General features: G+C 42.0%; 1 protein-coding gene across 1 annotated transcript in view; it reads right to left on the reverse strand.

The window, feature by feature from the left end:
- Positions 1 to 25189, reverse strand: part of ptprn2 (protein tyrosine phosphatase receptor type N2) — a 138816-nt gene that overhangs the window by 23920 nt on the left and 89707 nt on the right. The window contains exons 12-13 of the mRNA XM_053859271.1: positions 6111 to 6326; positions 3411 to 3614 (exon numbers count right to left, since the gene is read on the reverse strand). Coding sequence (XP_053715246.1) covers positions 3411 to 3614; positions 6111 to 6326 — 420 coding nt within the window. The remainder of the gene's footprint in view (positions 1 to 3410; positions 3615 to 6110; positions 6327 to 25189) is intronic.

The following is a 25189-nucleotide window of genomic DNA, read 5'->3' on the forward strand; positions in this document are numbered from 1 at the left end:
AAAATGAGCAGCTGCGTAATTTGGGAGCACACAGAGTTCTGTGTGAATCACTGAAGCCAGAGAGCAGCTGCATTTGAACCTCTACCGGTGGAATTTATGTTAATAATGCCACATCCTTGTTACGACTTTGACACCTTTCTGATGAACGAGCGACATATATCTGGGGAAACTATTAATTTCACACTTTCTATTTTTGTAAACTGCTAGTGGAGGATATACGCTAATCATAAACTGCATCAGTCAGGGTCTGAATGATAATCCGCATTTCTGTACAAGAAAATAGCTCGAGTCGATCAGGTCCTGTATGTGACACGAAGGAACAAGTTGTCGATTCAGTACACGAGGCAGAAAAAACAACAATGCTTAATTATAGAGGAGTGCTGTGGCAGAAAATCAAAAAATGCATATTCTAGCTATGGTTATAGATCATTGGAGTCAATCCTATTGACTTTGGGTGGGAGACACGATAACAATGGGGCAAGTCCATTAACGTCAACACAGACGGTCAAACTTTCACCTCAAATGAGTTAAATTGCATAGAATAAATATCAAAACAACGAAATTGCACCAAGGTGGATTCAAACTAAGGACTTTCATGTCACACTTTTGTACGTGGCTTCATGTGGCTTTATACTTCAAGCTGGTTTATAAGACCAGAGGACACATCTCAACTCTTTTAAATCCCTTAGTGACAGCAGCCAGAACAATGTGTGCACCTGATAACAGCTCGCACCGTGGCGACTGTGGCACCTGCGTCTTCTCTACCTCTCTTCACCCATGTTACATCTCCATGTACTTCATGTGTCCACCCTAAATTGCACCCCATTCCATTCAAACCATGCTCCGAATCGATTGCATCAAAATTCATTTTTTCTCTCTCCCTAATGCAATGCAGCCAGCAGCCTCTTATCAAGCCCTCCCGTTTCTGGAGGGGAGGCAGTGGAGCGTGGCGTCTTCCAGAGGCAGGGTAACGAAGGTTTAGTGAATGAAGGGATTATGCCTGCCAATCAGAGGGTTTGGATGGGAGGTGGGGGTGTCAGGGAAACAATGTCTAATCCCCCCTAAGCAGTCGCCTCTGCAGAGCTGGTGCGGGTGAAATCGGGATGAAGGATCCAGACACAACAGGTAACACGCTACTGTCGAGCCTTGCTGTCATATAAATGCCAGGAAAGGTTTGTTCAAGGAGTCGGATGATACGATAAAGAGCCACAAGAGGTGAATGACGATATAAAAGTGTGCTTAATACCAATTACAATAAAAGGAGCAAACTGATCAAAAAAAATTGCAGCGTTCTAGCTGGAATAAACATATTCAATGCATAATTTTATTTCCCCCTCTGCCTTCACCTTCGCCCGAATCTGTATGCACACCTAAAAAAATTACCATTGACTGCTCGACATTAATAGACGGAGCCTCCAGCTATATAATAATTACCGTTTCTCCTTATGGTGATAATGTAGGGAGAGCTGAATGAATAAGACCCCTAATGACCAAGCAGGACTTTGGGGAGAAATAAAAGATGCTAAAATGACTCGACAAGACGCTCACTAACTGACTGGTTTTGTTTATGCTACTGTCAAATCAACGGTGAAAAACAATCAGATGTTTCAAAGCTATTGAAGGCAGGGCGTGTTGAAGAACTTATGTGTTTTTCCATGCTGTTTGAGTTTCCCCGCAAATGTTCACCCAATTACCATGCGTTAGTATTGTTCATAGTTCATGAAAAACAAATCATAACAACAGCCTTGAGTTACCGTATTTCTCAGAATGTTAGATGTGTTTTTTGCAGAGTTGGTTTGAGCCTCTTCGATGGCTTTAGCACGATCTAGCCCCACCTGCTCTAGTCTTGAGAAACCAGGCCATGGGAATGTTTAGAGGAGCTGTCCATGGTTATGAAAGGATTGCAGCAACATGATTCGCCTTAAAATAGGGTCAGTCAATATTTTTCAAGAGCACTACGGTATTTTTCATCAGATGACTCAGCAAAAGAGATTGAATGTGCTTAAGAAATTGGACGTCATAACGAACGGTGTTTCGTAATGACGGTGTATCAAGTCAGTGTTTATACAATGCCTATTGTGTTTCTGTGGGTTAGAGAGGGAGAGCAGTGGTGGGTCTCAAACCGAGTGTGTTTCCAAAAGCAGGGTATTCATCATCCTTCACCACACAGTGTGTGCTCCTAAGAGCAAACGGGGGGATGAGATGGGAAAATATAGGTCTGAGATCAGCGATAACAAGGTAATCTCACACTTGGTTTCATGTGAGATGGCAACGGAATTTTAAAGAAGAGCCCCTATAGGACATCTCCATGTCAATCACACCATGAAGAGGCAGGTTAAGGACCCTGTGTGTTTTACCTTTTCACATTGTGATGGCGTGAGGCAACCAAGGCTAATAACAGCCCAGAGAAATGAGTCACATCACCTCTTTTGTTATTACAGGGCTAAATGCTTCTCTATTGTCAATGTTTTCAAAAGAAGCCTCACAAACAAGCCTTGACGAGTGCAACAAAACCCATCTATTACTATCGACACAAGGCATTACTCAGATCCACTCGCATTCATTATAGTCCCCCCAATATAAAAGCTAGACATGCAGTGTGATGAATGCACTCGCCATTAATGGAAACACTGCGAGGCATCTATCCGTCTCTTTTATCAAGCTTGTCTTAAATGAATGAAGCCAAAGTTGTGCAAAATTAAACCAATCCATTGCGTGTGTATGTGTGAGTGTGTGAATGCAGTGACTTAAAAAAAAACCCAAAAAACAATGCTCTAAAAAAAAAAAGAAAAAAAAAAAGCTCTCATTGTGCAGAACAATTCAAATTTGTTTCGACGAGAGCAACAGAAAAATAGCGGCAGGAGACAGGGAAATGAAAACAACAGCAGTGATGACATATGGGAACATATGAAAGATGGCAGCATTGTGGAGCGTTTTAAAGAAATCTTTGTTGTTAGAATTGTTAACTGATCATGCTCAAGCGACACAAAATTATTTACAAAACATGTTGTCTTGAGTGTGTTTTGCTCGCAGTTAAAGATTAGTAATACAATATCTCCTCAAAATGTGCTTTTAATTCACTTTCTTATGCTCCTGATAGTGTATTGGACAACAATAGCACAGCTCTTTTAAATCTGTAGCAGTCAACACTGTTGGCATACTAAAATAGCAGTCGCACTGACCTAGCCAAAATGCTAGTGCTTGTAAGCAAAATTAGCTAGCTAGATGTGTAGCATATCTGAACAATGTGGAAGTATTAAAAATGCATACGATACATAGAAGCCGTCTGTTTTTATGAGTGCTATCACATTTAGCCAAAATAGCTAATAGACTTAAGTCTGATTTTTAAGCCAAAAGTATTTACTGACTGCACAAATGTCTACCGTACATCGATGAAAAACGATGCTCACCAGTATCATGTGACCAGTGGAGATGTCCATGTTGGACGGGACTGGCTCCTCACACCAGGAGGAGGTGCTGCTGCGGGTCGAGGGGCTAGCAGCAGGACCATCGCTGAACTGGGACGACACGCTGTTCAGCCTGGAGTGCCGCAACGTTTCTGGCCGCTCCACGCGCTCCGACGTCCGGATCGCCATTCGCTGGCGACACAGCTCCTTGAATAGCAGGAAAGAGATGAGTCATCTATGCTGGAAACACAATGGCAGTTTTCCCTCTTTGGTGAGGTCTGTCGTTGTGGAGAATCTACAATGTTGTTTGACTTTTCCTCTGCAGATGAATAGCTTATCCTCAGGGATTATAAAGCTTAAACCAATTATGAAGCACAGAACGTATCCTGGAGGAACATGTGGAACAGAATCATCCAACACATGTTGCTACGCATTTGTAAGACACTCACCAAACCAATATCACTTTTGAAAGGGGAAAGAAAATCTCTGAAGTAGAGCATCACTATAGTAAAATCCTGAATGTAAACTACTCTGGATGTTTTTTGACATTCACATTTTCCCCCAAACATTAAATATTAAATATATATCAAGTAATTCATACTTTCAATGTTTGAAATAAAGATGTATGAAACATCAATAAATAATGTTAATAGGACACATTTTTATATATTTATTATATTTATATTTATTGATTTAGAAACACAAAAATATAATCTTTCACTCATCACATTTTATGTAATTGAAAGAAGCTGTATTTGTTTTTTTTGTCCCTAATAAAGTCAAATCAAGCTTTATTTAAAACGAAGTGTTCCCACAAATAAGCAACACACTCACAGAGCAGGACGTCATTGTTCTATTTCTATTCAGCAGAAGCGCTGATGCTAGTCCACTTTCCTATTTATCGCAGAGACATATCTGTTCCTGTTCTAGAGCCACACCTTTTTCCACACCTCTGCTTTGCATTATTTATTTTTGCAACAAAAATATTCATAGTCCCGCCGCAGCGGTCATGCACCATTATTCGACAGTTTGGCAGACAAAGCCAGTCATTTTCACTGCATTCATTTCCATAGTCGATTAATAACAGCGAGTGGCAGAGTCGTCCGAGGAAAATGTCTTGTGAAAGCTTATACAATCTCATGATCTATCATGGTGATATTTCCCTCAGGGGTGCAGGGTCTTCTGAGCCCCCGTCTCCAAGCAGCTTTCCTGCCGTCTGACTTTAATGATTAGAGCCATGGAGTGGCGCCCTGGGCCGTGGCCTTGGGGCAATATCCACGTTCACCTCATAAGTCATCGTACATCGGCAAAGGAGCAGAGGAACCACAGCAGGGGCGCGCAGGGAGCATCAGAGCTACGTGTGTATAGCTGACCCACCCCCCTTTTGACCTCCTCATACGAGGAAAACAAAGCAAGAGGAAATGGTGTCTTCTCCCCAGCACAGAAGGGTCTTTTATGATGCCATGAGATCTGCTCATTTGATAGAATAGTTCAAGGGTTTCGCAACTTCTTATTTACCACCACCATGGAAAATGTGAGCTGAAAGCTAACAGTTACCTTGGCACTAAATAATCTGAGCACAAAAAACCTACACATAAATATGAAAAGTAGGGGTTCTAATATAATATTTGAACAGATATTTTCAATTCAAACATGCTGGCAAACAACAGAATTGCACTTTCAACATGGCTCATCCTACCGAATTTAAGTGCAACAAACCACCAACAAAAATCTTACTAGTTGGAATATAGTCACCGTTTCAGTACCATTTTGTTGCAGGTAGAAACACCTTAGCTTTTGCAGCTCTGCGAAAACCTGATTAAATATTGAAAATGTTAACACGACATGCAGATAAATCTGTTCTGAGAGCCACGCTGGGCGCAGCTGAGCCCCAACACAGAAAATCAATATGGGCCGGGGCAGCCGGTGGCCCTGGAGGAACACAGGGAATAAGGTCAGAGTGGCGGCCTGCTCCCCATCTCTTACACACACATGTGTTGATGGGAGGTGAATCATTAAATTTAGAATAACCTCATTGAGGAGTCGATGGGCAAATGGATCCATAATATTTATAAAACATGATGAAAATAAAAGGACTCACTCACACACTTGCACTGTCTGAGCATGGTTCAAAAATAAAAGGGTGAGAAATGATGAGAAGCAGAAAACATGCCTGGCGTTATTTTGAACCAGTTTAAAGCATCATTTCATATTTGGTGCTGAATTGAGTTGCAGTGTGGAGTTTCCCTTGTTTAAAAGAAGAAGTTCAAAGCATTGTTTGGTGTGAGACTCAGAAATCAGGTGACTAGATGAAGCAGAGTAACGTTCGAATGGCTACTGAATTTAAGGGCTATTTTTCATATCACTACTATATTTCTATTCTTGTTACTGTAAAACAATATCAACATCATTGAACGCTGTGTTATTTCAACTATGGTCTTCTAAATTATTGACTGTTAGATGTAACAATTTCCCAAAAGTGTCTTTACAAATCAACTTTCCATATGACTTTCACTCAAGTAAAAAACAAAGACAAAGAAAGAAGCAGTTTTGGGATGATGTTTAACGTTATTACCTCTTGTAAATGCAATGCCCGCTTATTTTACTATGAGACTGAGGAATGCAAAATTTCATTGGGCTTTTCCTCCAATGGCAGACCTTGCCTGCTCCTGATAGGCTAAAGCTGAAGTGGGATGGTCTAACCTGATAGGTTGCAGTGGCATCCGTGCTGGTGTCAGTTCCCAAACTGGCCAGCTTCTCTTTCATGTGCAGGTGTGACCGCTGACGGATGCAGAAGATAGCGGCAGACACGGCCAGAGCCACGAGGATGAAAAGCATGCACAGGACGGAGAGAAGCACGAACTGGCCCGACTCCACCCGGGTCTCCTTCACCACCGGGATTTGGGTCAAACTTCCTCTCTGGAAAACATACAGACAAGCAGAGCGTCAGAGCAGCATAGGTTGTGTTTGACTGACAGCTTCCTCCAACCTTCCTCTCCAGCACCATTGTCCGACGGACCACGCTCATTAGCCCGCACCAGCGCCGGTTCTGATAATGTGCATTCAGTGCGCTGTCATTGCCTCCTCCGTCCACTTCACACTGTGTTCTACCATAGATATTTCACAATACCATTTAGTGCTGGTGTGATTCAGCCTGGCTCTCTACAGCTGCAGGAGACTGGCTGACTAAAAGCCTGTGCTTAATTAGCTCCTCTGGTCCTGAGTTTGGTCGGATTAGGCGCCGGCCCAAATCACACAGCCAAAGAATCGTAGGCCTGGAGAGAAAGGCGTCTCAGACCGGCCCTTTACACAGCCATGAATAAAACATCTGTGGAAAAGGATGGTTTTATAATGTGCTGCTATACCATGTTTGCGATTAGCAAAGCTTTAGAATGGGGTTAGAGTCAAAACCAAACATAACCTGCTGCATAAGCAGTATAATAACAGCAAGCCAAAATGACCTCAACACCTCGTAGACATGAGTGGCGTTATTTCCTTAAAAGCTGGGGAAACAATGTCACTGTTACAGCTTGTCAGAGTGTGTGCAGTTAACAAAGATGAGAAAGTCCAGGTGAAAAAAAATGACAATAATTCTTATAACAGTAACACATTATTATTATTATGATGATGATGATGATGATGATGATTATTATTATTATTATTATTATTATATAACTCAAAGATTTTCATAATTTATTGGTGGGAAATAATGGGGGGAAAAAAAGTGGTTTGAACATACTCACATCATGTACTGTAAATCTATAAATGTATGACTACATTTACAAAACTCTTTAACATGGTTGTTAAAATTCGCCACACATATAATACCTTTTCATTCAAGTCCTTTAGTTCAACTAAAAAAACGGTTATTCTCAATTTCCGGTGCTTTTGACACACGCTAGCATAGTTGAAGTGGCCGATGCAAACACAACTAATCTGGGTTTACAACACATTCCACTGACTTGTACAGATCATGAGATCGCAATTTAACTTGACAGGACAGCACAGTTCACCAGCTATATCACAGACAGAAACAAGACATTTATAAACCTGCATTAGTAAGACAAGCCAAACAAAAACGGTCAGAATATTTCACCATTTAAATAACATTGTGTCTAAATATGTGTTTATTATCCAAATACTTTTAGAAGTCAATGAAAATTTGCATCGTAACAACTCGAAAATCAATGTGTGCCTTTAAAATGAGCAGCCATATATAAATGCCTGTTACCACCTTTAAAATACATACTATACTACCCGTATAGTACTATAATATCAGTTACAGTGAATAAGAGGCAACCTTTATATATATATCTACTCTGGTATGTATGTGCATATATATATATATATATATATATAACTGTTGCTAGTTTTAATATAGTTTCAGCACCTATTGCAGCGCTAGGAGGTGAGATCAATCAACATCGACATCATAAACTGAGACGCTCATCTTCTAATGTTCTGCAATATCACGTATGAGATGAGTGCAGGTTCAGTTGGTGCTGATCAACTCCCACTGGGCCTCATTGATGCAACACACTACCATGAAAACCCAGATAACTTGGCTGGGCAATTAATGAAACCTGCGCACTAAAGATTTTCTTGCTAACTTCATTAAATTCAAGGAGATTACACCACAGACGGAGCAGCAAACACGCTCGCCAACAGCCATACATCTGTAAAAGGGCAATATCAATAAGGGCTGCACAAAAGGCATCAGGAGGCACCTAATTGCCGGCATGTTGTACCGGAGAGATTGATGGTGGACGTGAATCAAATCAAGTCTGGAAATAATAAAATAAGGCATTAAAAATGGCAGGGCCCTGACATTTAGCCGGGGGGCTGTAATGGGACGTCTTATGGACGGCCACATCTTGTTATGGCTTTTTTCAAAACAAGACACTTCACCTCCGACCGCAGAAGGATGCGCTTTGACCTTGTGGCTGGTAATTGCTGATGTTTAAGCGGCCAGTGCTCCTTCTGGATGAGCGTGTTGAGGCCTGGCGAGGGTTTGTGGTGATTGCCATCGCTGGGAGTCGAGCTTCAATCAGCTTTGAAGAGGTTGGAAAACAACAAGAGGGGATTTGAAGAGTATATAGATGCTGAAGGAGAGGGGAGATGGCTGCCATCCAGTGACTCGCCAATGTTCTTCAGCCATCTAATGAACTCTCCAATGGCAATAACGCCACTGGGATTTCTTATTCCGCTTGTTCAGAATAGCAAATGTCCTGAGAGTCTGCATATTTCATAGGAAAGCCGCGGGAAGAGCAGAGATTGAGGTTCAGAAACCAAAAAGCCTCGGTCGGACAAACTGGCTCCAACCTGCTACACTGATGTTTCAAGCATCAACAAGCCCAAGGTGCTGCCTTGCTGCGCCTTTCTACCTTTTCCTTGCCCCAAATATGCTCTGCACAAACAAATCAGCTCGTGCATTATTGCCCTCACTCAAGGTAAATTTGGGGTTTATCAATCACATTAATAATGGGGGGTAGCACCTGTTCTACTTTGTAGAACTGGAAAAGAAAACGCAGTTTAAAAAAAATAATGCGACAAATATAAAACCCATCAGACAATGTCAATTTATGACGACGACTCTGATGGCTTTACATACAATATTTTTCATAATTTCTAGAGATGAAAAGGCAAGAAATAAACGTGTAAAACCCCTCTAATGACAGACATTATGAAGCGATCTAAAGTATATTTACTTTTGTTGGGCTCAATTCCAGTAAAATCCTTGATACAGTGACAGAAATGTTCTTTAGTATTGAAAAACGTGATTGCTAATGATTAAATACTTCTGCGTGGATGATAAACAAAATAAAAACCAGAATACACAGAAATGAAGGGAATTCAAAATTGAGCCTCAGATAGACCTCTGCTCCTCTCGTCTATTCACTGTGACTCAGTGGGAGGAATAAGAAAATCTAAAAAGGGGGAGATGAGAGGGGCAGATGGATTTCGGTACTCTGGATTATTCAAATGATATGAGGGAAGGTCAAGCGGAGAGGTGCTGTAGGGGCGGCCGGTGAGCCTTTCACACACAGCACAATGCATTTGAGAGGTATACAAGAAATATCCCCGCGAACACACAAACAGTAGCTCGCTGCATGCTGCTCTGTGTTCTGTTTAAAAAAAATGCATTTGGAAAACAAATATAAAATAATTCAATTGTTATTTATTATGTCTGAAAAAATCTTAACACAAACCTCTCTTACTTTTAAACCAACACAATTCAAGTGTAGACAAATGATGACACTGTGCTGATAAAAAAAATGTAGAATAAGACACATTCAAGTCGAGAAAATGCAGCATGAACACGTTACAAAGACGGTTCAGTCGAAAGGCGACCCAGTTTATCGCTATCCATCCTCTTGATCTGTTCCAACTCTGTAAAGATTATTTAAACGATTCAACTGGAGCAGGGTTGGATGCAGTTTTGGAGGCAGCATCAGCAGCCAGAATCCTCTCGGAAACTTTTACCCCTCCTACATCCAGATGTGTCCACAGCGAACACGCTCCTTCTTCATTCATGTTTAAGCCCCTTTTTTTTTAAATCACCTCTTTAGAATTTAGAATTTATCTGCAGACAAATAATACTAAAAAAAACAAACAATTTTGCAGCTACAACACACACAAAAATAATGCAAGTTCCGAGCGCTCCTTCAGCATTTTAAGCTTGAGGATGAAAACCAGGGCGATAAACGGGTATTAAAAGCAGATAATTACCTAAATCCATGTCGCAGTGAGCAAAAGAGCGTGTGTCTCGTATTCCAGAGAGCATTTCGAACCACTGACGCTCAGTAGCAGCTCCGGAGGATGGTCTGTGCGTCCGCTTCTCTTAAAAAAAAAAAGTTCCCCTATGAGGCTCTCATGCGTTCCCCCTAAGCATCAACAAAAGACTGCGGCTTCAACACGAAGATGAAGAAAAAAGGGGAAAAAGGGGGAGAGACAGCAAGAAAAGGGAGAAGAATGTGGGACATGCCCGCCTGATTTTCCGAGCCACAGAAGAATGTGCAGAAGCCCCACTAGTGAGTCCTTTCAGCGCCTCTGTGCCGATGAAAAGAGACGGGAAGGTGGTGGGGTTGGGTTTTTTTTTTCTGCCATCGTTTAGTTAAGGCTGAGCCCCTCCTTATATTCAGCAGCTCAGGAGTCCCCCCGTCCGTTGCACATGTCACATCCACTGGTTGCTATAGCGATGCCTCCACATGTTGTCGACAGTGAATGTTCAAGGAGAGATGCCTGGCTAATAGGCTTGTGGGCCGAGGGGCGATGTGAATGGACATAGGGCTAGTCACTCATTTGTTGAGCTACTAGGGGTCTCTGTGTTTGCTGTGTGAATTGCTGTTTTCTCAGGCTCTTCTCTTCCTCAGCGCCCACTCCCAGGGATTCAGCAATGTGAGCAGAATGAGGGAGAGATGGAGTCTTTTCTTTAAAGTCTCGCATTCAGCGCTGAAGTGAGAACTACAATGGAAGGCTGCCGCGCTACACTGTAGTTGTAAACTATATGAATGATGCATGGGAGATTTGCTGCAGTCTGAAAGATGCCCGGCCCCAAACCAAATCGCCTGTAATTGGATAAATCTTTTCTCTTTTCCCTTCAATGGGCTGAAGGAGGGAAAATTGCTTAGTTTAACACGTTTTACAGATAAAACTATCTAAAAATACTATCCTAATTAGCAATCAGAAGGAAAAATGAGGTCCAATGGAGAGCAACAGCTGCACTTAGCAGGAAGAGAGAGAGAGAGAGAGAGAGAGAGAGAGAGAGAAAGGAGGATTACAGGCGAAGAAAGGGAGTAAGAAAAAGAAAAGGGGCGGTGAAGAGAGGAGAACAGGGGTCCTGTCAAATGCAGATGACGAGTCTTGGGGTAGGGGGGAGGGGGTGTGAAGCGAGGCTCTCCAGTTTATTTTTTCCATTCAGAGTGCCCCCCCCCACCCTCTCCTTCTCCATTGTCCGTCTGTGTGACAGCTGGAGTTGGCAATGTGAAGGCGAGAACAAAAAGCAGCTCGCTGTCCAGCCTGAGTCCGCGGCCGCGTCGGACGCCACCCTTCCTTCCTTCAAACCAAAGAGCCAGCCGGGCGGCCCTCAGGGACCCAAATCCCTAACCGAACAAAGTCAGACCAGAACGGATGATTTCGTCGCATTTTCTAAATTAAGAGCTCCCACACTTTTCTGGAGATCGATGGCGGCACAACCCTGTATACCTGCAGTGGCAACCTTGGATTTAGTTCATTAGTAAAAGACTCCTCGCGCTCTCAGCAGTGGCTCCACATGCGAGACAAATAAACACGACAGTCTAGCAAATAACACACATTCATTTTTAACCAAGCATGTGTTACCAGGATGCACGCAGGAATTTCGCAACTTCCCTCTCCAGCTATGCTGAATGTCCCAAACAATCTCTAAAGGAGACATCACATTCCACGCCTGTGCATCCCTGATCATGTGCCTTCCACGTTGGAAGCAAAAATGTCTAATGAGAACTTGGACCAATTTGCAAATGTGTACATGTAAACTGGAACCCCAGCGCTCTGTTCCTTCAAAATAAAAAAAAAAAAAAAACATTACTGCTGATGTTTTGAAAAGATCCCCACCACAAACAACAAAGGGGTACATGACTTCTGCTGAAGGCAAAATTCTCTCAAGACCAATCGGCTTATTTCCGAGACAAATCAAGTTTGGTGGTTGGCCTTAGCCCCACAACACTAATGATAAAATTCCTTGCACCACTGCATAGAACACGATGATTTTTTTGCCCTTTATAATATACCTTTTTAATTATTTTAAATTACGCAGCAATAACCACTGCCAAAGCAAACAAATTGGAACTATGTCTTACTCACTCCTCAGCATGCCAGATTCACCATGCCTGTAACAGGCAGGTTGCCTTGGATGAAGTAAACAATAAACATGGCGAATGGCAATGTTGTGAGGGAGAATGACCCATGTACTGGTGCAGCATCATCAGACATCAGGGCCTGTCGTGGTGTCGATAGAGCTAAACCAAAAGGCAGTGCTCCGTCTTTAGCTCAGTTCATGAGGTCCGCGGCGAGACTGAAACAACAAGATGTTGGATACCAACATGTTTTTACTCCAGAGGCGTCACATATTAACAATCATCAGACGAACTCTAGCGTCCAAAGATGTAGTGAAGATCACAAAACACTACACTCTCAATAAAATGTGTAGTTAGAGGAGTACTTACTTTAGAATGAGGAGCACATTTTAACTATTAATAAGATAATGTACTGCTTATTAACTGTTTGTAATGAGTACTTTTGGCGCTGTTGAAAGTGACCTTTCTGTGACCCTTTTAGGGCAAACTATAGTCTGACTGAACAGACTGCATATTTGTATTTTATAATGATGAATGGCATGCTGATATGGCGGTAACACACACGATAAAGCAGTTTATTTATGGTAATTCATTTCCCCTAATCTATCTAAAGAACCTGAAGGAGCGCCACCATTCGTCTTCACCTGAGCACTTTTTTTCCTACTGGGCTGGACAGTCACGTGAGGTGCTAAGATATGTGGTATGTGACGGCAATATATACAAATAACATCTGACTTAGGGTTATAGGTACTACTGTAGTGGTAGATCGCTGTGTGAGAGTGAGATGCTGGGAGACTGTGCTGCCGTAACTGTCGTACACGTTGCCGTGCTGCAGTGCCAGACATTGAATGAAGAATAAAAAGCATTTGCTGGTAATGAACGGAAGTACGAGTGGACGTGAGTCGAGCAGGTCGTAAGTCAGACGTTACTTGTATAGGCGTCAGAAGAGCACAAGTATTTTGGGACGTCAACTCCATTGATGACACAGCTCTTCAGATGAACTGGGTCAATTGGATCAATAAAAGCAAAGCTTCCTAAAAACCACTTCCTTTTTAAAGTTTGCTTTGAGGCCATGGTAAATTCACCAAACATAAGGATGAAAGGCTCTGAAGCTTTTAGGTTCTGAGGGGTTGTGTGTGGTATTGGTTCATCTGTCGTGTGGTAGCTTGTGTGCAGCGCTTCTCATGATGAACCAGAATCTAATATGCATCACCCTTCCTGCAGCCAGACTGAAACCTTTTGAAGAGATGTGATTCTCGATGGGTATTGGAATTGTTTGGTGTCGTTATTTGTGTCCAGTGTCATGTTTAGGAACAACAGGTTCGGTCCGGAAAGCAAATATAAAATGGACACATCATGTCAGATCATGGATTGTTAAAACTACCACATGTCCAGCCTGAAGCAGAGAGACAATACAATAATGTTGACTTGGAGCTGAGCAGTTCACCTGGTGAGGCAGAAACTGCTAAACGGATGATAAATGGGTTTAGATGTGCGCCGCTGTAAACCTGCATCCTAGCATATCAGGGATATTTCACAACTCCAATTCTATTTTCACTCCGGTTGCCAGAAGGCAGGAAAATGCACCACAATGCATTCAAATCACACTTCTTGGTTGTTTTCTTGTTGTGCTTGAGCCACTGCTAATTTAGGACCGAGATGAGTGGTGCATGCTGGGAGATATTTATGTGACTGCCAGATAGTGGTTTACATTACTGGAAAGACTCCATACATATCATGGCTGCGCTGTTCTCAAGTGAACTGGAGCAGAGCCACGGAAGACAGCATGGTCACCCACCTGTCAGCTGGATCTAAATCCATTCAGACAAGAATATTCCCCCGACAGAAGAGCCGAAGCAAAAAGGGAAGAAAATGTACGACTGTGTTGCAGAAACCCCCGACTTTGGCACTTTCACCCGACAAATGGACTCTTGCTCAGACTTTTCTAACAAGCACAACAATTTCACAACTCTGCACACGTCCTCAGAGCGAAGGCCGTCGCTAATGCTTATCACACCGGGGACTGTCGATGCGCGTCGTTTCACCCGGACTCACAAGCCTGCAGTCAACCACATGGTCAACGGTGATACTCGCCGTCAGAACTCTTTGTTGCTCCGGTACTTACTACTTCCAGGGGCCAGTTGGAGTTGTGGGGGTCTTATCATCGCTCCTCTTGCTTCGCTTCACTATTTTCCTCCATGACACATTTTTAATAAAAACGGCGGTGAGCTTGTTTAAACAGCGACAGAAGAAAGCGTGCTGCTCCTCTCAGTGTCAGGCGCAGAGCGATGATGAATGTTAAGCAAATGTCAGGACGCAACGCGTTACCTGGGTGGACACATCGACTGCTGCTGGTGTACATGAGCGACTTGAGAAAACGGATTACAAGACAATAGCATATTTGTTTTCCTGCACCTACACACTGTTTGTTCACAACTGCGCTCACACAATGTGTGCTGTTTGAATATACACAGTTTGAACCATAAAAAAGACAAGTCTCATACATCGCAGTACCTGAAACCTTCACCTGAACTAATATATCTAAACAAACAGAAGGGCAGCCTGCGGAGGGGAGGATCTGGATTGAAGTTACCAGCGTCCACTCGGCAATCATATTAAAATGCTATCACAGAGAGGCTAACAACATTTGTGGCCCAGCACAGGGCTTAACTGAACAGCTGCAAAGTGTACCTGCAATCCTTAGAAAACAGGTGGAGCCGCACAAAAAAAGGTGTTTCTGAACCGCTCCTCTGAAATGGAAGCAATAAATTATTCATAATAATATCAGTGTAGAAATGTTGTGCTCCATCTGGGGAGGTTTTCGACACATTCTGCAACAAAGACTGAAATATACAATCTGTGAGACACTCAAGGGTTTTGTGATTTCAAAAGTGGAATTTTGCTTTATTTTTCACAACTAAGCCAACTTAGTCTGAATGCAGGGCAATAGCTGATGAGGAGGTCAATATGGCACTTTGTCTGCGCTAAATACATTTGTTGAAAAGCATGTTTAGAACTTGAATTAGGAAGCGACTTTTAACGTTTTGATACTTTGGTTTATTAGGATTTTGAATGTGTGATTGTGCATTGTGACTAGCTAGTTAAGGCATATTAAATGTTTCAGATGGTTTCATTCTAATGAGGAATATGAATTGAGAGTTCAGAATCTGAAGTAAAACAAATAGTCAAGGAAGAGCAACAACACGGTAAAATAGATATATGACTCATACACATTAGCATTGGTGCTATTACTGTATCCATCAATCTACACTTCAAGTTTACTGGGACTCTGGAAATCAAAATGAACTGCAATAAAGGACACCTAGACCTGTTTGGGAACAGAAAATACAAAAAAGGGGCAGAAGTGGTAAGAACTGTTCTTCTCTCTGCTCCTTTTTGATACCTCAGCTCAAGTTGATGAAGAAAGAGTTCTTGTTGAAAGTATGTTTGATGTGGGATTATTATTCATTCATTCAAAATAAAATGAATCATGTGTTGTTTTTAAGCAAATATAAAACATCAATTAGACATTTTTCAACAATATTTCAGAGGATTTCATGTAAGTGCGAGTGGAACTAACACAGGGACAATCAAGTTACACAATACAGTACACAGTGCCATGAAATAACATCAGAAAAAGAGTACAGAACAAACACATGGAATTACGGTTTGGGTATATTACAGCATTTGACTGGATGAAATGAGGGTACACAATTTCAATGTCCCAGACTAATTGTATTTCCTGTATTAATTTAATTAATTTAATTTTATACCTTGTAACAACAAACTATTCATGGCAAGCTACAGCCAGCAAAACATGCAGCAAAAATAATGCATGCAAACTGCAGCAGAAATGCAGCCCGATTAACCTCAAAATATTCATAACACCTATTCATTATACATTGCATGACACTACATAGGAATTGTTTTTTTTTTATTCTACATAGAGCTCATATTTTAAACACACCTGCCTCGGTGGGAAAAAAAAAAGAACGTTTTACTGACTCTTGAATATGGGGTAGAGGATAGTCATATATGTTTCAGTAATACTGACTACAACTGAATGCAACACTAGCTTTGCACTTGTCTCTAAAAAGGGCCCTTCAGCCTCATTTAAACATGATTAGATGCTGTTATGTTCACTGGAGAAAATAAATACTATGTTTGGGCTTCACCTGCATGGCCAAGCCTCGCAGCTCCATCAGAAGGAGGCAAGTGTGTGTCTACTAGCTTACACTTGTGTGTGTGTGTAGTGTGTGATTTTAGCTATTTCCCCCAGATGAGCTCGTTCAAATGGGGCTCATGTGAAACCCAGCCAAGACGTGGCCCGTGCCAAGTAGTTCAAAGCGGTAAACATCAAGGTAAATGCAACGGCTGTCATCTTGACTACATTTAGAGCATCAAGGCAACCCACACAACAATGTGCTCTTCAAAACGGCAAAGTGTTAATGCATCAGACGCTGGAGTGGAAAATCACATCGCATCTGTGAAATGATGAAAATGTTGTGATCCTGCAGGACAACAAAGACAAACGTACTTGGTATTCATTTGAACAGCTACATGCGTAGAATAGATGCTGTAATGTTGCTCGCCATGCATTATTTATAGAAAATGAAACCTTGCAAAAATACACCAAATTAGACGCTGATTTAAAAGAGCTAATTTTGACACAGTAAAATGTATCAGCAGAGGCACGGCTGTTCTCTCACCACCGCCAACACTGAGGTGGTTAAAAGGTGGTTACATAATGAAACAGGTTGCCGTGTTCCGAGGACCATCTTCTGATGCTCTTGTGACAATCTTTGTTTTTCTCTGCTGCTCTCAGATACATGGGTTCCTTCCAATCTGATCTGAAGCAGAAGCCAACGCTGAACAGCGATGTCTCAGTACATTTAATTTCTATGTTGTCTCTCAATTTTCTATGCTAAATCTGACAACATTCCTATTTGCTTTTATTCCCCAGCTTAGCTTCTTCAAATATATTGCAATGCAAGTAGCAATTATTCAGCAAAAGTTGTCACTATTTTATCAATCTTCTTTCAAGTTGTTTCATGAGTAGGTTGACATTTCGGAGAGTACACCAAGCCTTTAAAATATAATTGCAAGAATGTTTTTTAACAGTGGGTCAACACTTTGAGAAGACGAGAAAGTAGGCCACCGTTTGCAGCACCAGTTTTTTTTTTTTTTTTTTTTCTCACAGCAGCTATTACGGCTCCACAATCCTGTTTTTCAGAAATGCCTTTGGAGGTTTAAAATCTTGTATTGTGCGGGTTCATGTACCAAAACCAAACCGCAGAGCAAGAAGCATCTGTTCCAAATATTGAGAAATTTCTCGCTCCTATGAGCGGACAATTTATCGACTTCCATTTATGACGTTGGCGGTTATATCTCTGCACGTTTCAATCTGCACAAGCAATTTTAGGAAATCGCCTGTAACTTTTGGTTCATACAGTGGCCCTCCAAGTAAAGTTCAGTACGCCAACTCCAGATCCGCAAAAACCAGAATTAGCTCTTCACATGGACAGGGCCGCAGGCTGTACTACAACCCTGGAGATGTGTCAATGTTAAGCCAAAATATTGAATAATGTATTGCATGCAACAGAAATATAGCTCCCTCTTGAGTTATTAAGGATTTCGGAAGAACGTGCAGTATATATATCACAAGATCAGGCCACGGTCAAATGTGTTAAAGGCACATCAAAGCACAAAGCCTGACCTTTTTGTCGGCTCGTCCTCGCTGCACTTTCTGTAACACTGTCGACACTCGACGCTGATATATTGACTGAAGCAATATCCTCGACATGGATCAAGTTCTCATTTTCAATACGTGACAACCGCAATTGATTACTCCGTAAATGGCACTTGGCGAAAAAAGAAAAAAAAAAAAAGATCCGCCCAGGGTTTGCACTGTTGCGCAAATTACACTCGGCATTAATCACACAGGCAAGAATAATTTTCAAGGTGTAATTAGTTTTTGATGAAGGATATTACGATACTGTGGGTGAAAAGTCATTAGATGCAGAACACAGTGACCCGTCCAGGCTGGGAGGAGAGAATCAAACTCCAAAGGTAATTGATGGTAATGCTTCACTCAATTATGTCAATCCAGGAGAGACAAAAAATCTCATCAAAGGTCCGCAAAAGACGGGAAGAAACCGGGTTTTAATTGTTTTTGTTTGAATAGAATGCACACTACTTTTAGACTATTATGTTTCTGCAGGCTCTCTTTTCTTTATCTTTCGGGAAGATAAAACCGCAATTAATTTTGAAAGGAGGAAAAACAGTGAGAGACAATACATCAAGTCACACATGAGCGGTGGCAGGCAGGGATATGTGGGCTGCTGCGGAACAGCAGAGGAAGGAAAAGGTAGCATTTATAATTGAAACCCAAGTCACACGAGACCAAGTGGGCTGGAAGTCTGTGATACTGAGACTGACAGTGAAAGGACAAAGAGACGTGCTTTGAGACTTCAGGGGTTCCAGGTGACAGTCTACCAACTGCTCCACCTGAAGGAGCCTGGAACGCTGCTGCTATAGCTGAACTTCAGAGCTCTTTAGCGCCCTCAATAGTGGAATGAAACTCATGTAAACTTAGGCAGGATTTGCGCTCCAGGAGTCGAATTAGACCAGTAGATTCCGGAATATTGATGCAAAATATGATTACAAATACAATGTTTGAGGTTCAGGTCGGCCCATCAGCTTCTCAGTCCCGATGAAAGGTAAAATACAAAACTTCATGCCAAAGTACTACATTTAAACTTGACAAATATGATGTAAATGACAAGAAGCAGAGGTACAAGTCTCATCATTTTCTCAAAATTTCTTTGGATGAGTGTTAGGATGAGGGTCCGGCTTGTCCCTGCACGGTTCATTGACTTTTTCTTTTTCGTTGCGAGGTGCTAAAATTTTATTGAGAATAGCCTTCTGAATGTCCTTCATGTTGGAAAACCTTAAAGTCAATACAATATAATCGCGAGAGCCAAGAGCAAGTCTTGAGCAATGTAGTAGTCAAAGCAAAGGGTGGCTGTTGAAGAATCTAATATATAAAATCTATCTATCTATCTATCTATCTATCTATCTATCTATCAGTCTGGCATTCAACGGCCAATGGAAACAGTCTATTGACCGAAAGCATGGCGACCAATGTGGCAAAACCCTACGACCTTTTCGAGCCCCACAGGCCACAGGTGCAAGAAGAAAAGACTCTCCTTTACACAAATGATGAAAAGACCTGCTTTGTTGAGGAGGGAGTCACAGGTGTGTGACACCATTCCGAGCTAAGATTCCAGGGTCTCCATCATCAGACGTACTGCTAATATAAAAATCTTTGTTGTTTCATTTGTTTCATTTCTTTGTATTATTGAGCACCTTCCTCAAATTGCGCATGACACTATTTTATATAACAACACAGCGACTGACTCCTTCAGTTCAGACCAAGTACATCAATGAGTACATCATTCATTAATTAGCGGTAATGAATGCTAAATGCGTTGCATCTGTGCGTTTCTTGACTCCCAACATATTGAGGCCAATTGTCTGAGCATACGCTTCCGTGCTCTGCTCCGACTAAGTGAAGATATGGATGTCGGACCACAGGAGGCAGGGATGGGGGGCTAAAGGTCATCGGCGCACACTGTGTCCTATATTCTCATCAGCGTCTGCACTGAGCGTTTGATCTCCATGGCAACCCAGCCAGCCAGCATGCGCCAGCAGGGAGAAGCGCGTGTGCTTGTGTAACCCCGGGGGTCACTTAGGGGGTAACTTGGCACAGACACCAGTCAGCCACACCTCCAGACTAAAGGAACGTGGGGAGTGGCAGGCGGCCAAGGGGAAGCCAGATCTGTTCCATGACAATCTCACTTGACAGCCACTGACTGTGTCTGGACTGGAGGCGAGTGCTCCGATTCCTCTCCTTAATTACTGCTAATCGGAGGTATCACAGCCCATGCTAATGAAGCCACGCCAGTCCGCCCAGGGAGGGGCGCCGGAGAACAGCCCTGCGCTGACGCTCTGTCTGTCTTGCAACAGCGACTTCATAAAAGTCGTCTGCCCTCCGGCCAAAGCAAGCAACCCGTCAGATGAAGAAAAAAAAGGGGGGTTGGGGGGGGCAGTGTGAATCCCAGATGAGACGCTGCTGCTCCAGCTGGAGAGAGGACTCACCCCCTGTTTGCCTCACATCCCGCTTCAAACCACCACCACCTCTGGCAGAAGCACAAAGTGCAGCTGATCAGAAAGTCTGCTGGCAAAATGAATGATGAGTTGCATGGAGGTTCTGACAGCTCCGTAACATAATGATACGTCGACGGCTCATTACTGTAAATGCATATAATCAATCCGGCCTATTTTCACCCACAAACATAATTATACCGTGTGGCTTTTTTTGTGGAGCCGTGGCTGCTTTTTCCTTCCATCAAAGTGACTCACGCAATGAACTGTGACTGACACTTGACTGCACAAATTCATGAGTTGCCACTGTCTTTTTTTCGTCCCACGGTATTATTAATTAGCTTTAATTTTTTATTAAATATTCTCTTTTTGTATGTTTTTTTTCTTTTTAATTCAAAAGCATGGATTCCTGTTCTATTTATTAAAGTTATCTTCATTTCTACAGCTTTGTATTTGCGTTGATGCGAAAGGAAGGTTTGTGTTTTTCTTTTTTTTTCTCCTCAGTACTTTCTAAAAATAATCCACCTGCCGTGTCAAATAAAACAAGATTAGGATGCAGGATTATGAGACAAGATCTTGGATTGGCCGACACAAATCTGTGCGCGTAGTTTATTTTGAGAGAAGGTTCCTCGTGAGAGTGGAGTTTTTTAGGTGCCATTTTTTTTGAACAAGATAAAACCCCTTTCACTTGTCTCTGGACATATTCATTGTAGATTGTGAGGTCCAAATAAAGTCAAGCTTGAATTGGGGTACTAATACAATCTAATCTAATCTGAGCGCAGTTTTTTTTGCAAAGGCTGTGTTGGCTGAGCATTCACTTAAATGTCTATCAGTCCTGCCGACACGCGCAGGAACTACGCAGTAAACATGATAAAACTGCGTACGCTAGAAACAAACTAGCGGAAATCCTGTTTTGGAAACACCTTCTCTGTTGATGTCGGCTGCATTTGCACCAAAAAGCCAAGCGAGCTGGCGAATGTAAACAGACGTGTTTGGCAGGCGTGTACACATGGACCAGAGGTTTGATATGGAAAGTCAAGATCTCCTCACAGCAGGGCACTTCCTCAGTTCTCAGCACACTACCACTGTCTGATCTTCACCACATCTTCTCCACCCGCCACCCCGCGGCCACAAACCTTTGTATATAGGCCACGTTTGCAACGTTTGCGTCATGGCGCTTCCAGGGAAACAGAACTGAGTCCACAAGTTTCATCAACTTTACATTGAAATACTGTGATTCCGCTATTGAATGATGTCAGATAAGCATCATTAGCGGCTAACTCACTGTTGGCCACAGCTGATCCGTGTTCTATCTAAAAGCCAGTATCTGCTCTGGCTTTGTGGACGGTGGAAATGGACCTCCATCATTGAATACTGCGACTGTCGAGCTGCCAGACAATCACAATCTAATGTTATTGAGCAGTGGAAGTTGTCAAGCCATTTAGCAGCAGATTGGTACAGTTTAATTTCATGCTTTATCGCCACAAATGGAGGATATTCACACTCCCTCCGCAGTCAACGTCAACGTATAAAGGACCATAACGGCTCATCAAGCAATTCAGTTGACCTTGCGATGCTGAGCGTAACTAGCAGTTACAGCAGGATTCACAATTACAGTCAATTAAAGTCAATAAAAGCTGATATGACAGTTGATTACATTTCATTTACCCAGAGTAAAGTGCCTTCCATATTGTGAGCGCTGGGTGCAATAATTAATCTACTGACTCGTGTCAGGCGGAAACTGTAGCAGCTTCTCAGTCTGACGCCCAATTGGTATTAAATAAATGATAAAAATAGTCGTGTATGAAAAGGCTTCATGGACACTTTTAAATTATTGACTCTAACAAAGTGAAGAAACACAGTTTCTCAACTGTTCTGCATATTCAGGCATCATCTGTGATGAACAAAAACAAAAAGAAACCAAGTAAATTCTCAATGTAAGTCCATTGAATAACTTGACATTTGTATCTTATTATTTATTTTTTACTAAAGAGCGCATTAAACGTATTTTGGATTCTGTAAAGAACTGCTCATTCATCTCTTAAATAAGGTTGTGCAAGGTTGTTCACACAAATAGCCTTAAATGTTTATCAACAGCAATACAGTTTTATTCATCCTAGATTTTTCTTTCAGTTTATTCAGAAAATTGCCACCTAATTGTTTTTGCTTTAGATGAGAAATGGATGATTTGTTGTGCAACAAAAACAGCTCTCAACTTGACTTAAATTCTCAGGCGAATACATTATTTTTATTGTTTTTTTACGCATCAGAATTGTTTGTTTTGATGTCACAAAGATAACATGGGTGACTGTCTGGCCTGCAGCAAAGGCTTTTCCTGCTGCTGTGTTCTGGTGAAGGTGCCAGATGTGCTAGAGAAGAAGCTGCATGATAAATGGCAGAAGGTGAGCACAGTGATACCGAGGCCAGGAGCGTCCTGCCGGTGCGTCCCGCTGCCAGTCCCCTTGGCACGTGGTTTGTCAGGCCAAATGGCAGCTGCATCCCCGTCAATGATGACATTTAAAACCTCTGCCATCGCATCCAGCTGTGCACCCCACAGGTTCCCCCACCATCGGTCTGCCCGGAGCTCCCAGGCCTGGTCCCCGCTGCTGCTCTCAGTCAACAAATGACTTTAAACAGACAGAGCTTTTGTTCAAACACGCAATACAAAGAGTTTTGAAGGGAAGCGCACATGTTTGTCTGATCAACATGCAGATGCAAAAACTAAGACGGTGCTGAAGCCGCATGTTGAGTGACTGAACTCTGGTCGGTTACACAAATGCGGCCTTTTTTAAGTCGTCCTAAGGCCCTGCAACTTGCTTTCTTATTTTCTGGTAGTGTTCCAGATTGGTGAAACAGTGGAGGGTAGCATTTTTCTCCAACACCGCAAAATAACATGTCACAGGTTTGATTTTTTTACCCCTGAAAAGCATCACATTGAATTATCTTACCATCTTAAATCTTAAACCTTAAACCTGTCGTCTCTAAAGATTATTTGGGGGGCAACTAAGCAGAGTGCTGTCTTTTGTGATATGACTTAGAATGTGAAGAAGGAAATTTATAAGGGAGAGATGATCATGAAATACCAAATAGAAACATAATTATAGACTGTTTGAAGTTTGTTTGATGATCATTTTTAAGTTTTCAGTAAAATACAAAAGTGTCTCAGCAGCACTTCATGAAAAGGAATCAATTCTCTATTCAACTTGAAAAAATCAGTCTGAATATTGGATAAATGTTTGATACACGCTGAGCTTCACTCACAACGGTTCAAATAATAGCTAGAACATTCAGTTTCTGTAGAGCACCAATCGGCGCCCTGAAAAACCTTTGAGCAGTGAAGACTGCCACCAGTCGCATGCTTGCCTGACACTTCAGGGCCACCATAGACATCAATTAGACTAAAATTCCAAACAAACTTGTACTCTCATTAAAAATAAATGAGGAATTAAAAATGAATTATGTTGACATTACCACCCTAAATCAATATCAAAGTAGTAGCAGAAGAAACATTGGGACATTTTTTTCCTTGTTTCAATTAATCTAACAGTAAATAAAAATAAATTTATGCCTTTGTGAACAAACAATTGTCCCTAGCAGCACCTACATTGTGTTTCGTAAACTCACTTTGCTAACCCTACAATACCAGTGTCATGAAGTAGGCTAGGATTCAGTTTTGGTCACATTGTTTTAATTGTGTTGTCACTGCCAGTGTCGCATGGGTCCTTACGTGTTCTCACCTGTTTTGAGAGACAGTAAGTGTATGTACTTTCACAGGTGACCCTGGCATGCTATGTTACTGATCGGGGTGTTAGGATAAACAAGCTGCTTGTTTGTTTGGCATGGAAGACTCAGTTGAAATAAGTGAACCTGGACTGAATGACTTAACTTGAACATAAACCTGTTTTCAAGGCTTCATTGAAGCAACTTAATAGTCAAATTCAAGATGCTTTTGAACTGAATTTAAATATACTTCATGTTCATTCCCGTCTTTCTTGCTAGACTAGCACTTTCAAGGCCAGCTGAGTTGTTTACTTCCTCACGAACATTAACTGCATTCATATAAAAGAAAAAAAAACACATATCAAACGCCAGGAGCGTTGCCCTTCAACAAGCAAAAATACCAATATGGAACCTTAACAAAGGCAGCAGAACTCAAAAGAAGCAGAAGACAGGAGAGTAAACACTTTTACATCCTGACACTCATTAAAACCACACAAGTCCACTCTCACTCTGGGGAGACGCACGTCATGATATAGAGCGAGCCAAATACCAAACTGCATGGCCCGGTATCAAAGGCATTTCTGCAGTCCAAAGGTCAGGTGATGGTAAAAGGTTGCTGAGAAACGGAGCTGCTGGACGGTCTTTCATCAGCGAGAAGCAGCTGGAGTCTCCAAAGAGGCTGAGTTACTGAGGGCTGCAGGCACAGTAGGGCTGCTCCGCCATGACATTTCACATCCACATCCGCAACAGAAATGGCATTTTAGTCACTTTTAAAACGCCAGATTGTCCCTTCTGCAGCACTGAAACGTTTATGTGTGGCAATGTTTTTATTGAACGGAGACTGAACATGAAAAAAAGCAGGAGCACTTGAGTGGTGGACAAAAAACTTCACATAAAGAAAAAAACCCCCACATCTTTAAAATACAAGCTGGATTAACATAAAAGTGCATTTTTCACATTTGGAATTTATAACACAGCTTGGAAACACATTATGTTTTGATGTAAAGCAAAAACCTGCTCGCTTCAAGATCAATTTGTGCGACTCTTATCACACTTATT

This window comes from Synchiropus splendidus, chromosome 3, assembly GCF_027744825.2.
Source record: "Synchiropus splendidus isolate RoL2022-P1 chromosome 3, RoL_Sspl_1.0, whole genome shotgun sequence".
NCBI lineage: Eukaryota > Metazoa > Chordata > Actinopteri > Syngnathiformes > Callionymidae > Synchiropus > Synchiropus splendidus.